Source organism: Myxine glutinosa, chromosome 13 (assembly GCF_964187855.1).
Source record: "Myxine glutinosa chromosome 13, kmMyxGlut1.1, whole genome shotgun sequence".
Classification (NCBI taxonomy): domain Eukaryota; kingdom Metazoa; phylum Chordata; class Myxini; order Myxiniformes; family Myxinidae; genus Myxine; species Myxine glutinosa.
The window spans coordinates 99,818,980-99,837,601 of NC_136273.1; the positions used below are offsets into that span (position 1 = coordinate 99,818,980).

Below are 18,622 nucleotides of genomic sequence, written 5' to 3' on the forward strand. Positions count from 1 at the left end.
CGGCAGGCGCGGAATGATTGATTACTCATCCCTGGAGTTATAAAAGCCATTTCGAGCGGGATTCGAGACAAAGCGGGAGGTCGGAATAATCGCACAAGAAGGGATCGAAAGCGGGATAAGTTCTTGGGATCGAGAGAGCGGGGGCGCCCTGCTCTCCGAGTGCCGTCGTGCACCTTTCGGGGCAAATCGTTCCCGATTGGCGCCGCTTGAAATCCCCCTCAACAAACTCCGGACATGAAGTTCCGCCAGCAACTCGCCCGCTTCGTGCTTCTGCTCCCGTCCTGGGAGGTCGTCGCAGGCATCGGTCACCCTGGGACTGGGTCGAGCCGTAGAACCCCCCGCCTCCAGACACCAAACCGTTCGTTTGGAGTCTATTTTCATGGAGACCGAGAGCCGCTCCGACTGAGGTCCAATCGCATAGGAGGAGGTCTTCCACTAGGGGAGTTCACGGTAGAGGTTCGGGTTCGCCCAGAGGGGGGGCAGCAGAACCCTTCAGTCATCACAGGTATGTCTCTAACTCGCGCTGATATATATATATACGTACTACCAGCAGATACCTACACCTGGTGGTTGAGTCTCTGAGTTCCACCTGTTACATCTTGCACATCACGTTTGCTGATGATATATATATATATATATTGCTGATGACTGCTATGCACAAACTTCGTTGAGTATTGGCAACTTTCCAAAAACTATGGAAGAAAGTTATCTCCAACTGTTATAAACTCTTTCCTTATAGATAAACCTGAGTTGTTCAGCACTGTAAACAATTCATTTCATTTCTCCAAATCCAACCATTCATTATTCATGCGGAGTGAGCTTCTTCCAGAGAGTAGACTTATTGCTGCCAGATTTGCCCCAGCATATATATATATATATATATCAAACGGCCTAAACTTTCAGGTTCCAGGTATGCGGCTTGGAGAAAACATGAACACGTTTGGAACTCATTTGTCCTCCACTCTTATGCAGACATCACCTGAATCAAATGTCACCTTTGTGCCATCCCATCCTACACACTTGCATGACTCTACGCACCACTGACGTGCGCACACCTATTCGACGCTGCGTGAACATCACTCACAAATACGAGCACAGGTGAACCACTTATGTGCACACACCGCTGGATGCATGTTGAAAGTGTCCATTAATCCGCACACAGATCCACGTATCGTTCTCTTGTGCATTCTCACACACCAGTACCAGTCACACACTACAGGTTGAGTTACCAATGAAGTGCACACCTCTCTCATGTACACCAATTTCATCATCTTAACACCCATGAAAAACACACCAAGCGTATCGATGTCTGAGCCACTCTCACAAGCATCACTCTCATGCTCACATGACCCATGCATGTACACACCAATCACAAGTACACACCGATTTATTCACGGGTAACCAGCAAGCTCACATGAAAAGGCCGCAAATTCCAGGGCAGGCAACCCCTTCCACATGCCAACATGGATTCATCTAGGATAGTTTAGACTTAGAGGTAGCATACTCACCTTCCAGGTGTCTTTTCTGGGCTCACTTATCGATATCAATAAGTACGTTAAGCCGGCCTTGCCATGGTATATTTTGAAAAAGGTATGCTGGTGAAATTTAAAATTCCCGCCAGATTTTGGCGCTTATTTGCCATCGCCCTGTGATGTTGAGAGTTGTCTGGGCGTGCACTCTCACCCGGTCACGGATGCCCTGATATCCCCATGCTTTGGGGCAACACCGACTAGGTCATCAATGTGTCCACAACATTTGTGAAATCTCAGGTATCCACAAAATTCCCACTTCGACCCAATCAAGGCAGCTTTATATATTCGGTGCCAGCTATGAGTCATGTCTAGTCATCGAGTTACGTCAAGTCGTGTCAAACTTCAACTTCTGGTGCCATTTATGATCAGACTTCTCCCAACATCCTGCACTGGATTCCCAAAACTCTGGCAATGACAGCTTGCTTTGGTTGCAGCCTTTACCCTATCCATCACACATGTACAAGGTCTGCCTCTTCCTCTTCCCTCAACCATACCAAGCATGATTGATTTCTCCAAACTTGCTTTTTATACACGCATGATGTGTCCAAAGTATGAGAGTTTCTGTTTTACTATCAGCATTTCTAATGTACATGGTGGTCGCATTTCTTGAAACGCTGATTTGTTTGTTACCTCTGCCACCGAAGTTGACTGGGTTTATGTATTCACCCCTGTTTGTCTGTCTGTCTGTTGTTTTATAGCCCTGGACAGCTCTCAAACAAGCCCGCCGCATGGACACAGCCAATCAATCTCCCAGGACTTATCCAGAGATCCCCCACATCCAGGATGGTGTACCCCCACCTTGCTGAAGTTAGGGCCATGGCAGAGTTAGAGAGAGGGAAAGCGAGAGAAAGGAAGAGACAGAGACAGACAGAGACAGAGAAGAGCCGGTCCATGGGGACCGATCGGCACTCTGTGACTGCGCTGCCCTGACGAATCCAGGCAGCAGGGAAGATATGGGGAAAGTTTTCACCCCCGACTTGTGTTGAAGGGTACCACCACATGGGTAGGGTGGAAAGAGGGGGGTGGTGGGGGTGCCATTCTTTTAACTTGCACCACCAAATGTGGGCACAGGTTATGTTTTCACGACTGTCTGTCTGTTTGGCTGTCAAGCCGGTTGTTGGCTTAACGGTTAAGGTGTCTGGTTCAAGATCCAAGAGTCTTGAGTTAAGGCCCCTGTCAGCCGGTTGAATTAACACCAGGTGGGTCGACTCAGCCTGTCATCCTTGAGGTCGGCAAAATGAGCACCAGCCAGCTGGTAAGGGGGCACTGCATCAGCAGCACAGTCACGCCCACAGGAAATGAAGCAGCCACAGGTGGCATACGAATAAATTAAATGTCCGTCTGTGAGCAGGATATCTCAACGAGTTGCGGATGGATTCTGATGAAATTTGGTGGAGAGGTTGTGTGTGCAACAATATCAAATCGATTGATTTTTGTTTTCTTGCAGTTCTTGGGGTTTTTAACATCAGTCTTCACCACCACATTTCAAAGCTGTCACTCTTCCTTTCTTTCTTTTTCACTGTCCACGATTCTCATCCATCCATTGCAACTGGAAATTACAGATCATTCCGCAGCCTCCTCTTGGTTTGTATTGTCACATCTTTGTCTTTCCAGATCTTTAACAATCCTGACATTGCTGTTCTCCGCAATGCTACCCATCGATTACTCTCTCCACATTCTCCACTCTAATCTTAGAACCCAGGAAGATATAACTTTCCACTATTTCCACCTGACCGTCTTCCAATCTGAACATGTCGATCTTCTCAGTTGACAAAGATTTTATTTTTTTGAAGTTGAAATGAAGACCAGCTTTTTCACTTTCCTTCTTCATTGTCCGCAGCAGTTTCATCAAACACTCTTTACTTTCTACCAACAGAATGGCGTAGTCAGCATCCCATAGGTTGTTCATGCATCTTCATCCAACACCGATTCCATCCTCCATGCCATCCAAGTTTGATTTCCTCATGATGTACTCACTATACAGGTTCAACAAGTAATACACCCCTGTTTACCCCCTTTTCCAATTGCAAGCCATGCCGCTTCTCCATACTCTGGTCTTGCTGTAACTTCTTGTTTAGTGTACAGGCTTATTATCAGACATACAGTATTAACCCGCAACCAACAGATAAATTACGAATTGGGTAGAAACAATTATTTTTCCAAATGAACATTTTTATTCATAACTGAAGATATCAAACTAAACATTGTTATAGTTAAAGGAGGTCACATGTCAGCAATACCTGAAAAAGCATGTACAAATCAAAATTCACTGTTTGCAAAAGTATTCAGCCCCTTAGGCCAGTACCTGGTGGAAGTATCCTTTGCAGCAATGACTGCCATGAGTATTTTTGAGTAGCTTAGGGTTAGGGTTAGGTTAGGGTTAGGGTTAGCTTTGTCTACCAGCTTTGCACAGTGACATGGTGAAATCTTTGCCTATTCTTCACGCGAAAATTGCTCTAGTTCTGCCAAGTTTGATGGGGATCGTTGATGGACTGCAATCTTCAAGTCTCGCCATAAATTGGAGCTGGCCTCCAAAGCCAGTCGCCGACTGGGCATCCTCCGTGGTGCGAAGTCCTTCCTTGGCACACCTGAGCTCCTCACCACATACAAGGCTTTCATCCGCAGCTCAATGGAATACTGTTCCCCCCTCTGTGCCGGTGCGCCTGCCTCACACCTTGCTCGGCTTCACGCTGTTGAAACCAAAGCTTTCAGAATCATTGGAATGTCCTGTGATGAAGCTAACTCCGAGGGCCTTTCACTTACTCACCGCAGGCAGGTTGGTGGTCTTTCTGTCTTCTCCCAACTCCTCTCCGGCCTTGCTCCCCCAGCTCTCTGTGCTCTGTCCCCCAAATATTCCTGCAGGATGCACAAGATCTGCCAGCAACCCTCTTACGGTTAAACTGCCAAAATCTAGGCTCTCTGCTCACCTTCACTCCTTCATTCCTCTTTTCTCCCGCCTCTGGAACAAACTCCCTCACTCCCTTCAATCCCACTCCACCCTCCAGGTCTTTAAAACAGCTGTTCACCACCATCTCTTACCGCATCCAAAACCTTGATCTTTTCTACCCCCACTAATTCACCCCAGATACACTTTTTTGAAATTCCAACTTCTTTCCTGGAAGTCCTTGCAGTGTTCATGTGTTTTATATCTCTCCCACCTCCCTCCAAGCCCTCTCCCTCCCACATTTCTCCCGATGTCCCTGCTCTCAAACGTTGTGTTTGTGTCCTTCCCCCTCTCTCCCCATCTTGTCTACCACTCCCCTTATTTTGTGTTTTATGTGTCGGTTTGACTTTTTGTGTGATTAATGTTAGCTCTTTCACGAGCCTCGATCTTGTATACCAAAAAAAAAAAATGCTCAATTGGGTTCAAGTCAGGACTTTGACTGGGCCAATCAAGAACATTTAATTCTTCTTATTCAGCCAATCCAGTGTGGCTTTAGCTTTGTGCTTCGGGTCATTGTCCTGCTGAAATGTGAATCTCCTATCCAGTTTCAGATTAATGGTTGACTGAAACATTTTTTCATCAAGGATTCTCCAGTACTTTGAACCGGCCATTCTATCCTGACAAGCTTCCCAGTCCTTGCTGATGAAAAGCAGCCCCATAACATGATGCTGCTACCATCGTGCCCGACAGTGGGGATGTTGTTGGCTGAGTAATGTGCAGTGTTAGGCTTGCAGCAGATGTAAGGCTTTGAATTTACCCCAAAAAGTAAAAAAAGAAAATTCTCCAGCCAGGCAGAAATCTCGGTAGTGAGTGCAGGGCAGAATTTCTCTAGCAGGGGGCAGGGGTAGGGTGAGGGGTGGGGAGGGGGAGAAGGGGAGTAGGGAAGGGGAGGAGAGGGGGAAGGGGAGCAGTCAGAAGTGGAAGCTCTTTTACAGAGTATTTATATCTTAAAGGGGAGGGGAGGGGGCAGGCAGGAGAGGAAGGGGAGTGGCTCACGTTTCTGAGTGAATTTGGCTCACGTTTCTGAGTTACGTGTGATGCCGATCAGGAAGAAGAAGAAGCCATACTACCAAATTCGTACACTTCCGGAATTGCTTGATTTATTTGTATTCAAATGTCTGGTAATTGTTTTGTATTTATTTATGCGAATGTGTACTTGTATATAACTGTCATTCATTTAAAAAGGCTTCAGAACTATCGAGCGGTTTTTTTTTTTGTTTTTTTTAATGAACAAAACTAATTTTCTTTTTCAATTTTTATTGTTGTTGCCTAAAACACTGCCAGGCACTCACTGATGAACCTCTGACAGTTTGATCAAGATCCGTTCAGCCATCTCTGAATAAAATGCGGACACACACACAGACAACTCGCGTTTATATATATATATATAATATATATATATATATATATATACAGTCACGTGAAAAAGTAAGTACACCCCATGTAAAGTTTTGACTTTTTCAACATATTTCAACATACAGCTATTTGATCTTCATTTCAACAATATTGACAGATAAAGGTGATATAATACAACAAATATCATGAAGCATTTACATTTTGTAGTCCATTGTATAATTTTAATCAAAGCGATGAAGAGAAGGACAAGTTCTGGTGTGCGATAGAGAAGCTGATGGAAAACGTGAAAGATGAGGAAGTTGTTGTGGTGGGAGGAGACCTGAATGGACATGTGGGAAGGAGTATGGATGGTTTTGAGGGAGTTCATGGGGGTTACGGATATGGTGTGAGAAATGGAGAAGGTGAAAGGATTTTGGAGTTTGCTGATGGAGCTGATTTGTTGATTTGTAATACTCAGTTCCAGAAAGAGGACAATAAGCTTGTTACATACACGTCAGGTGGGTCGACGACAACCGTTGACTACCTGATGGTGCGTCGGCGAGATAGGGGGCACCTCCGGGACACAAAGGTGACCCCGGGGGAGGAGGCTGTTTCACAGCACCACTTGGTTGTCTGCGACATAAGGGTGAAAGGTGCGAGGAGAGCTCGGTGGGTGAAGTACCAACCGAGAATGAAGGTGTGGAGGTTGAAAGAGGTGACAGTAAGGGAGGCATTAAAAGAGAGGCTGAGTAGGGTAGAGGATGATGTGGTTGAGCTTGAAAGTGGTTGGATGTCAATGAAAGCTGGTCTGTTGGGAGCCGTTGGTGAGGTATGTGGATGGACAAAAGGACCACCGAGGCACTCGGAAACATGGTGGTGGGATGTTGAGGTTGGAAAGAGGATTGACGAGAAGAGGAAGAAGTTCAAAGAGTGGCAGAAGGCGAAGGGTACGGGAGCAGAAACAGCAGAGCATGAAAGTTATAAGGCAGCCAGGAAGGCTGCAAAGAAAGAGGTAGCAAAGGCGCAGGAGGCATGTAGGAAAATGTTCGGAGAACGCTTGGATTCGGAAGAGGGTCAGAAAGCAGTATTCAGGATTGCAAAGCACATAGCGAAAGAGAGGTGTGATGTGATGGGGGTGAGTTGCTTGAAGGATGAAGTGGGACAAATCGTTGTCGACCCAGATGGAATTAAAGGAAGATGGAAAAGATATATGGAAATGCTGTTGAATACAGAGAATGAATGGGATGGCAACATAGAGAGTAACCCAGTTTTAGGACCGGCAGAGAAGATAACTGAGAAGGAAGTTGAGGAAGCGATAAAAGCAATGAAGAGTGGAAAAGTGGGAGGGCCGACGGGAGTTGTGGGAGATATGTTGAAGGCAGCAGGAAGTTGGGGTGTGAAGAGAATGACAGAGATCTGTAATCTGGTGGTGAAAGAAGGCCGCATTCCAGTGGATTGGGAACTGAGTACCCTCGTCCCTCTATACAAGGGGAAAGGTGACCCTCTGGAGTGTGGCTCGTACCGAGCGATAAAGTTATTGGAGCATGGCATGAAGGTATTGGAAAGGGTGTTGGAGAGGAGGATAAGGAAGAAAGTGAACATCGACGAAATGCAGTTTGGATTTATGCCAGGAAGAGCAACGACAGATGCGCTTTTCATTGTGAGGCAGTTGCAGGAGAAGTACATGGATAAGAGGAAGAAGTTGTTTTTTGGGTTTGTTGATCTGGAGAAAGCATTCGATAGGGTTCCACGCAAAGTATTGACATGGGCATTGAGGAAGTTAGGAGTGGAGGAATGGTTGATCAGAGTAGTGATGGCAATGTACAAAAGAGCACGCACAGCTGTAAGGACGAAGGACGGGAACAGTGGTGAGTTTGAGGTGAAGGTGGGAGTGCATCAGGGGTCGGTACTAAGTCCACTACTATTTGTAGCTGTGATGGAGGTGCTGGCTCAGACCGTAAAGGAGGGTTTACCGTGGGAGTTGTTGTATGCAGATGATCTGGTGTTGATTGCGGAAAGTATGGATGGACTGAAGGAAAAGATGAACAAGTGGAAGGAATGTATGGAGACAAAAGGTCTGAAGGTGAATATCGGAAAGACAAAGGTGATGGCAAGTGGTAAAGCATGTGGTGAGGTGGAAAGAACTGGGAAGTGGCCGTGTGCTGTGTGCAGGAAGGGTGTCGGAGTGAACTCCATTCAATGTACAATGTGTGCTGAGTGGGTTCATCAAAAATGTAGTGGTCTGAGAGGGTCATTAACCAGTGTGGCAGCTACATTCAAATGTAAGGTGTGCACAGAGGGAGCTGCAGATGGAGGAAATGTTGAGTTGGATCTTGGAGACGGCGTGAAGCTGGAAGGTGTGAAAACATTTTGCTACCTCGGAGACATGCTGAATGGAGAAGGTGGATCAGAATCGGCAACGGTTGCTCGAGTGAGATGTGCATGGAAGAAGTTTCGGGAACTGAGTGGCGTGCTGATGAGGAGGAGAGTGTCGCTGAAGCTGAAGGGAAAGGTGTATGCTGCATTTGTGAGAAGTGTTATGATTTATGGGAGCGAGACATGGGTAATGAACGTAGAGCAGCAACGAAGGCTGGAAAGGGTGGAAATGCGAATGGTTCGATGGATGTGCGGAGTATCGTTGAGAGAGAGGAAGACAAATGATGAATTGCGAAAGATGATGGGAATATTGCCTGTGATTGATGCTGTGAAGAGGAACAGGTTGAGATGGTTTGGTCATGTATTGAGGAAGGATGAAAGTGACTGGTTGAGAAGAGTGATGGAAGTTAATGTAGAAGGAAGTAGAGGACGGGGAAGACCGAGAAAGACTTGGCTAAAGATGGTGGAAGAAGAAATGCGGGCAAGGGGGTTAACAAGGAGAGATGCAGAAAATAGGGCAAAATGGAGAAGATTGTCATGGGGACCGCAAGGCTAACCCCCGCTCTAGCAGGGAACATGGCCTTAAAATGCATGTTGTTGTTGTTGTTGTATTGTATAATTTAAATAAACATTAATGCAAATTTCGCATGTGGAAAAAGTAAGTACACCCTTGGCTCTAATAGGTGGTATTGCCCCCTTTGGCAGAAACAACCTCAAGTAAACGTTTCTTATAACTCTCTACCAGTCTCTGACATCGACTGGGAGAAATTTTTGCCCACTCCTCCATGCAGAATTCTTTCAGCTGTGCGATGTTTGAGGGGTTTCTTGCATGCACAGCTCGTTTCAAATCCCCCCACAACATCTCGATGGGATTTACATCCGGGCTTTGACTTGGCCATTCCAGAACCCTCCATTTCTTTCTTTTCAGCCATTCCTTGGTGGATTTACTGGTATGCTTAGGGTCATTGTCGTGTTGCAAGGTCCACCTTCAGTTGAGCTTCAACTTTCCGACAGATGGCCTCACATTATCCTCAAGCACCCTCTGGTACAATGAAGAATTAATAGTGGATTCTTTGATGTTGAGCTGCCCAGGCCCTGATGCAGCAAAGCTGCCCTAAACCATAATATTTCCACCACCATGCTTTACAGTTGGTATCAGGTTCTTGTGGTCAAATGCTGTCTTTGGTTTTCACCAAACATGTCTTCTGGTACTGTGGCAAAATAGCTCTACCTTTGACTCATCTGTCCAGAGCACATTGTTCCAGAAGTGCTGGTCTTTGTCTAGGTGTTCATTGGCAAACTTTTGTCTTGCCCTGATGTTCTTTCTGGACAGCAAAGGTTTCCTCCTGGCACACCGCCCATGTAGATCAAATTTGTGCAGCCTCTTTCTTATGGTAGACTCATGCACTTTGACATCAACAGTGGCAAGGGCTACCTGTAGGTCCCGTGATGACATTCTGGGGTTCTTAGAGACTTCTGTCAGCATCTTGCGGTCTGCTCTCAGGCTGAACTTGCTGGGACGGCCTGGCCTGAACAAGTTGGCAGTTGTTTGGAATCTTCTCCACTTGTAGATGATCTTCCGGACAGTCGAATGATTGATTTCAAATTGTTTGGAGATCTTTTTAAATCCCTTCCCAGACTCGAAAGCATCTATAACCTTCTTTCTGAAGGCCTCAGAGAGCTCTTTTGATCTCGGCATGGTGACGCCGCAAACTTCAACAACAAAGCACAAACCAAACTAAATGTCTGAGGTTTAAATAAGACAGGTTTCTCCAAGATCCTCTCTAACGATGTTCTTATCATTTGCACCTGAGCTGGTTCACCTGATTCTAATTTTAGGTATTTGAAGGAGTGATAAATGTAGGGGTGTAGTTACTTTTTCCACATGCGAAATTTGCTTTTATGTTTATTTAAATTATACAGTGGACTACAAAATGTAAATGTTTCATATTTGTTATATTATATCACCTTCTGCGGACGACTGGGTACGGTGGGTACAGAGAGGGATGGGTTTGGGACACAAGATTTAGAGGCATTTAGAGGCTCACCAAACTCTTTGGTATCCATGGAAATCTCCATGCATGGCTGGCGGACTTCCTCTCTAGTCGTAGTCAACGTGTGGCCCTGAATGGGTTTCTCTCATCTCCTCTTCCTGTTCAGGCTGGAGTTCCACAAGGCAGTGTTCTGGGCCCTGTGCTTTTTCTGGTCTTCATCAATGATCTCTCTGCCTCTCTTGAAAATCCTCTGTATCTCTTTGCTGATGACTCTACTCTCTGTCGCTCCATTCTTCATCCCTCAGATCGGCAGTCTGCAGCCTCCTCACTCTCTGCAGACCTGGACAAAATCACAGACTGGGCAAACAAGTGGAACATGTCTTTCAATCCTGACAAATCTCACACTCTTACGATGTCTCTCCGAAAAGACCGACTGGACAACCCTCCAATCCACTTTCTGAATAATCCTCTCCAAGAAGTTCTGTCACTCAAGTTTTGGGTCTCACTATCTGCCATGATCTTTCCTGGGAAAACCACATTTCAAATCTGGCCTCCAAAGCCAGTCGCCGACTGGGCATCCTCCGTCGTGCGAAGTCCTTCCTTGGCACACCTGAGCTCCTCACCACATACAAGGCTTTCATCCACAGCTCAATGGAAAACTGCTCTCCCCTCTGGGCTGGTGCTCCTGCCTCACACCTAGCTCGTCTTCACGCTGTTGAAACCAAAGCATTCAGAATCATTGGAATCTCCCGCGATGAAGCTAACTCCAAGGGCCTCTCACTCACTCACCGCAGGCAGGTTGGTGGTCTTTCCGTCTTCTACCGACTCCTCTCTGGCCTTGCCCCCCCCAGCTCTCTCTGGGCTCTCTCCCGCAAATATTCCTACAGGTCGCACAAGATCTGCCTGCAACCCTCTTATGGTCAAACTGCCAAAATCAAGACTCTCTGCTCACCTTCACTCCTTCATTCCTCTTTTCTCCCGCCTCTGGAACAAACTCCCTCACTCTCTTCAATCCCACTCCACCCTCCAGGTCTTTAAAACAGCTGTTCACCACCATCTCTTATCTTCCCCCATCCAAAACCTTGATCTTTTCTACCCCCGCTAATTTCACCCCAATCCACGTTTTTGAAATACCAACTTCTGTCCTGGAAGTCCTTGGTGTCCTTGTGTTTTATACTTCTCCCTCCCCCCCCTTCCCACGTCTCCTCCCCCCAAGCCCTCTCCCTTCCACACATCTCCCTGCTCTCAAATGTTGTGTTTGTGTGCTTCGCCTTCTCTCCCCATCTTGTTTTCCGCTCCCTCTTTTGATATATTTTGTTTGTCTGGTTGATTTGTTTGTGAAGTAAATGTTAGCTCTTTCACGAGCCTCGATTCAGTATACAAAACCCCCCCCCCCCCCCCAAAAAAAACCTTTATCTTTCAATATTGTTGAAATCAAGATCAAATAGCTGTATGCTGAAATATGTTGAAAAAGTCAAAACTTTACATGGGGTGTACTTACTTTTTCACGTGACTGTATATATGTCGGGATTTCAATTAAATGCAAAAATTGATCTAGACATCTGTTCTCTTTCAAACATTCAAACCGACAGACGTAGTTATTTATCACCGCATCTGTAGAATTTTCACCCTTTTACTCAACTCCGTTTCGCTGTTATTTGGTGGAGCAAAAAGTCAACTGAGCTTTGTAGATAATTATTTAGATTAGGCAAAGTGTTTGAATACTATCCCGTCCCCAGGGTTCAGTCCCCAAGAGGACGAATGGCCGAAACGAGCTTTACTCTGAGGCGTATACCCAACTTGGCGGTACTGACATGAGCGGGAAGGTTCGAAGTCTTACCTGATCGGAAAAACACGCAGCAGGTGTTAATCCGAACCCACAAACATAAAGACAACACAGCAAAATCCACAATACAAGAAAAGTAAGATAAGACAAATAATGATTTAATGAAAATAAATGCAAAGGCAATAAAAATGTATGTGTGGTTAAAAAACTATTTCCTAAATTGAGACGTCTCCATTCAGACTTGTATACAAACAAGGGGAAAACAGATGTAAAAGAAAAATAAATAATGCTTTGGTAATCGGCCGGCACTCATCATTGTGTCCCCAAATGGCTGGTAAGGCTTGCTGGTCGGTCGTCGCCTCCAAACCACCGTGCGGGAAACGCACAAAATGGCATGGAGTCATGCTCCTCGACGTACAGAGGAAACACGACGTGTACCCAAAATGGCATGGAGTCGTGCTCCTCGGCGTACAGAGGAAACACGACGTGGACCCAGTCCACCACCGACGTCGATCCTGTGCCTTGTAGTTCCGACTGTCCCGAACCGCTGTTTCTCACCAGCCCTTTCCCAAGAGCGTACACGAACCAAGAGCGTACACACGCCTGCGACCAAACAAGGAGGAAATGCGACTGTCAACTATGAAAGCCAGGACCAGAAGAGAGAGCAAGATGGCGCAACCGCGTCCTTTTTTCCCTCCACTCTCGAATGTTCCACGCTGACGTCACACTTTGTCCAATCACCGAGCTCTACCAATCATCCCATCATGCCTCCACCAATCACGAAGGCCAGGGCGTGGCCTCATTACCAGTCGTTGGGGGCAGAGCCTAATCTCTGTTCGGATGATGTCGAAGGCAGTGAGACAGGATTTACGTGCCGGTCGGCAAATGTGATGGGTGTTGGTTAGCCCTGGCGGCGTGGTGAGCGAATGAGTCCATTTGTGAAAGTTGTTTTTTGGCGGGCTTTTAAATTGCAATAAAGACAGAGGGAGGATCACGGGGAATTACACCCTGGGGGTTATCGTTAAGCCCTACCTAATTAGCATAGCTCCACCCCTGGTATTGAGACACATATACGATCTTACCCAGACATTTGACTCTATTTATGTACATCGAGATGGGTTCTTCTTCTTCGCGACACTTGGAGCATACCAATTTATATGATTGTATCTCGACAAAGGTAGACTACATGGCCAAACGTATGCGGACACCCCTTCTAATTAGTGGATTCGGCTCTTTCAGCCACACCCATTGCTGACAGGTATATATAATCAAGCACACAGCCATGCAATCTCCATAGGCAAACATTAGCAGTAGAATGGGCCACACTGAAGAGCTCAGTGACTTTCAACGTGGCACCATCATAGGATGCCACCTTTCCAACAAGTCAGTTCGTCAAATTTCTGCCCTGCTAGAGCTGCCCCGGTCAACTGTAAGTGCGGTTATTGTGTAGTGGAAACGTCTAGAAGCAAGAACAGTTCAGCTGCGAAGTGGTAGGCCACACATGCTCACAGAACGGGACCGCAGAGTGCTGAAGCGTGCAGCGCGTAAAAAAACATCTGTCCTCGGTTGCAACACTCACTACCGAGTTCCAAACTGCCTCTGGAAGCAACGTCAGCATAACACCTGTTCATCAGGAGATTCATGAAATGAGTTTCTATGGTCGAGCAGCTGCACACAAGCCTAAGATCACCATGCGCAATGCAATGCGTCAGCTGGAGTGGTGTAAAGCTCGCCGCCATTGGACTCTGGAGCAGTGGAAACGCGTTCTCCGGAGTGTTAAATGACGCTTCACCATCTGGCAGTCCGACGGAATAATCTAGATTTGGTGGATGCCTGGAGAATGCTACCTACCCGAATGCATAGTGCCAACTGTAAAGATTGGTGGAGGAGGAATGATGGTCTGAGGCTGTTTTTTATCGTTCGGGCTAGGCCCCCTAGTTCCAGTGAAGGGACATCTCAACGCTACAGCATACAATGACATTCTAAATGATTGTTTGCTTCCAACTTTATGGGGGAAGCCCTTTCCTGTTTCAGCATGACAAGGCCTCCATGCACAAAGTGAGCTCCATAAAGAAATGGTTTGTCAAGATCGGTGTGGAAGAATTTGACTGGCCTGCACAGAGCTCTGACCTCAACCCCATCAAACACCTTTGGGATGAATTGGAACGCCGACTGCGGGCCAGGCCTAAACACCCAACATCAGTGCCCGACTTCATTAATGCTCTTGTGGCTGAATGGAAGCAAATCCCCGCAGCAATGTTCCAACATCTAGTGGAAAGCCTTTCCAGAAGAATGGAGGCTGTTATAGCAGCAAAAGGGGGACCAACTCCATATGAATGCCCATGATATTGGAATGAGATGTTCGACGAGCACATACGGGTGTGATGTTTTGGTGTCCACATACGTTTGGCTATGTAGTGTATTTCATTCCCCTGCCCCCACAAACGTAACAACACTTATGCAACTGCGAATCATCTAAATTTCTATGTTTATCTAACTTACCAGCGAGGTACCTGAGGTACCCGTGCTAGGCACGGGTGGGAAGCCAAAAGCAAATAAACAATGCGGAAACGGTGAATGCGGAAACCATGGGACCAAGAAATTCCACATTATTGTGCCACCTTTAGTCGAACGTCGGACATGGACAGCCGGTTCGTGAATGACTTGCACAAAAACGTACCCTGTCTGAATGGTTCGATACCCAGTTAATTGTGAATCTGTATATGGCGAATCTGTGAATGTCTAAAAAGTAGAAACCCTCACGTCATTTCCTCATTCATATTTAAACTCGATCTCCATCTTCATTCCAAGCAGCATCATGCCAATCATAAGTTAATACTATAACACAATACTGTGCTCAATCACGATTGTATTGAGATATTATCAAACCAGCCAATGGTTGTCATCTGTTCACTTCCAGATTCGGGGCAGGTTTGTATCGAGTCAATTTCAAAATCATAATTTTATTGAGGATGTTATGACACCTCCTACCTTACAACATCCGCTGAGAACCCAAAACGTTCCACAGAAGGTTTGGCGGGGCTAGCCCCAACACTGAGTGAGTAGTTTGGGGATGGATGGATGGACGGACAGATCGACACTCCTGTTTTATAATATTGTTGCGGATCTCAACGTCGGCTTTTCCCCTTACCAAGGGGGGATTAGTCCCCTTGTCTTTTACTAGCCGACGCGATCCGGGGCTATGACGTTCCTTCCGGTCAGCATTGGGTAGGGTCGTAGGCCGAATTCCTAATACCTAATTACCAACGCCTCCCAGGAAGCAAGGAAATAACCCCGCTCGAATCACGGTTGTAGTGGAAACGCCGAGCGATAGCGAGCCGTGATCCGAGCCGTTAACAAGAACTAACCCGATCTGAGCGGTTCCGAATCGTGCCACGCTTACCCAATGGAGGAAAGGACTGATACGGTCGAATTAGGAAGAAACAAGGAAGAACAACTGGTTTATTAATAATTTGTACAGGAAGGAGGAGAATAACACACAGTGAAGCTTATACAGTCTTAACATATCCCTGGACATGGGCCCGTTTCACTCTCAGACACACTCACACGGGGATGTAGAAGGTCAGGGTGATGGTCCAGGGATGATGTCGTCCAGGCAGTCGCTCCAGTCCCCGACTCGTACCGTGAAGCAGATGGTCAGGGCAGCAGAAGCTCCCCGCGGGTCGTTTACGTGGAGCGGACAGTTACAGGGCGAAAGGCACGGCTGGCTGGCGGTTACTGGCGACCACGGTCGCGTACGTATTAAATGCACTGGCACTATGCGCGCTCAATAGGCGCTCCCTAATGCAAGTTCAATAGCATACGTGCTCTTTCAAAGCGCGTATTCGCCGCAGTCCTCTTCCAATGCGCTTTCCTCACGAGGCCTCTTTGCACAATCACGTTGCATAAGTCCTCCGCTTCGACCAGTCCTTCAAACAACGATTGCAGTTGCGTCAGTCCTTTCGAGGGCTTTGTGCGCGCGGTTATATAGCGCCGCCCAGCGAACCCTCTTAAACTTGCTAGCCGCGCCCTTACCACGCCCCTCACGCCCTTTCACCCGAGCCCTGGTTGGTTGTTGGCTCTTACCGTCTTGCTGCCGCTCCCCGACCTCAACGCCAGCTCCACCCTCTCTCAGGCCTACCTCGTGGCATTTGGCTGGTTTCGAGCGAAAACCCTTGCCAGCAGCGAACACTGCTGGCAAAGGAGGTGGATTAGCCGAATCAGGGCGCGGGATGGATGCTGCCCAATGAGGTAGATTTGGAGGGTGGGCCGCAAACTGAACGGGACCTAAGCTTATTTATTTTACACAACACAGGTATCACTAATGGAAATGGCCTTATCCTACACACATACTATGACATAACTAATGTTCTAGGGTGGCCTACGTGTTGCTTGTGGACTAACTATGGGGGCAAACCTTTAACCTTTAATGATCAATATGTACACTTCTCAGAACCGCAACACTGCACTCCTCCTTCGCCAGGCTCGTCCCCAAGCCAAACCCACACACGTGAGTACGACCGGTTCTGATGCAAGGGTCAGGACTACTTTTTAACCTAGTGTGACACGTAGGTGTGGTTTCCCTCTACATTTACTCTAACACCCTGTGTGTGACAGTTTTAAACACTAGATATGTCCCACCTACTGTGTTGTGTACTATCTAACAGACTCACGCCCATAATTAACCGAATTACGGAAAGAATCCTCAAACTAAACCCCAAGCCGGTGGGGAGCATGTTATTTACAAGACTAACCCTAATTATTTACAACACTACAACCCAGGACCTGTTCTTTTGTGGGAAAGAAGAGATTTGGAAAGGAGAAACACAGAATGCACTTCACCAATACACCATACACCAATATGCACAATCATCAAAAAAAATCACATTTCATAATAAATCAATGATGTCTTGTGCTTGGCTGCTGGGCTGCGGCGTCTTCTTGCTTCGTCTTCGGTGTGCCCTCATAAAAACTTAGTCTTCCTTCCTGACACACCAAAGGAATTAATAAAAAGGCACAAACTGTGTCCGTTTTTATTTTGGCCAGTAAGGCCAACTTAGGTGGTCCGACTGCATGGCATTGATGCCACTTAAAACAGTGGTCTGCAGGGCAAGATAACGCTTGCAGCAATTGTCTGCTCAAGCAAAGGTTCCAGGCCACAGAACGTGTGGTCCATAGGTGTACCGGTGCAGGCAACAGGCAGCAGGGTGCAGCGCAAAGGTGCAGCCGCACAGCTCAGGGTACCTGCACACTCCCCTCAACAAAAGATATGGGTCCATGGGTGGGGAGGAAAGACAAAGCAGAGAGAGTCAGCGAGGAAAGGGCGCAAAGGTACACACAATGCAAGGCAATGAAACATGAGGGGTGCGGGAGAGCGAGCGGAGAAAGCTCGTCCCTAGCCGTTCATCACCCCCCATGTCAGCCTACTCTACCCTTGCCCTTCCCCGTATTTACACTTTACAAATTCCGTCTCTACGTTTTGTCTCCCATATCTCCCCCTAAACCAAATTTGTCAGCCAATCCCTCCCAAGAAGGAAGGGATGGAATTACACACAATGTCTCACCCACGTCATGATGCGTCTTTCATTCCAAACATTTGCAAAAACCTGGTGTGGAGTCCTGTCACCCTTGGTGAGTGGATGCGGATGATGCGAAGAGATTTCACCATAACTATACTCTAATTGACATTAACTCACTTACACTACCCGGGGTCTTGCCCTGCCAATCCAATTGGCCTCTTTACACTATGTAGTTCTAAAAACCAATTCCCATTGACACACCCTGTGGTGCCCTACCAAATTTGTGGTCTCACTCCCCCATTTTTTCTATCTGTGCCTTCGCACAATTTTGGGGCTGGGTCGTGTGGCTCTACCAGCAGGTCTACCTACCTGCGCCCCTCCGCCACTGAAGTCGCCACCCGAGCTTGCCTAGCTCCTCATAACTACCCTAAACTGGGGAACGCCGTCCTGGCTCTCTCACCCCGCTAATGCCCTCTCTGGCATTGGGCTACCCGGGTCCTTCTCTCGGATCATCGGGCCCCGCTGAACTCTACACTGAACACTCCCTGGCTCCCAGAGCCTACCTGCGGACTCACCTGGCCGACAGATTACCAGTGGTGGAGTTCCCATTTAACCATACTCACCAATTAAGCCCACACGCCCAGCCATTCCACTCACTCATGCACCCCTCAAAGCAACAACTTGCTACTACCTGCACCACAGGTGTCAATATCCAAACAGTTTACCTACTCCCTCTACCTAACTTTAAACTACCCTCCCCGGGTATTCGTGAAGGGGTCCATCTTCCCCCATCCACTCCTTCGCACCATGCACTCCACACCACTCATTCCACACCACTCATTCCACACCACTCACTCCACACACCATTTATTCCACACACCAATTATTCCTCACTTGCACACCATGCAAGTCTATCACTCAACACACTTACACACATCCTCAATACACCACTCATACACTTTCTCCGGTCATCCCCGACCAATGCCTCATTTCACCAAGTTCATCCATAATCAGATTCTCACACACACAACCATTCTCGACCAATGCCTCATTTCACCAAGTTCATCCACAAACAATTTCATTCAATTCCTCATTTGCGCCTAAAGCTAATCCTCCTACTCACACACACAGCATCA

The 18,622-nt window shown here is 47.1% G+C and overlaps 1 protein-coding gene across 1 annotated transcript in view; it reads left to right on the forward strand.

The window, feature by feature from the left end:
- The first annotated feature begins 234 nt into the window (after positions 1-234).
- LOC137438415 (pappalysin-1-like) overlaps positions 235-18,622 on the forward strand; it is a 173,759-nt gene continuing 155,371 nt past the window's right edge. The window contains exon 1 of the mRNA XM_078767041.1: positions 235-505. Within this exon, the coding sequence (XP_078623167.1) occupies positions 235-505 (271 nt within the window). The remainder of the gene's footprint in view (positions 506-18,622) is intronic.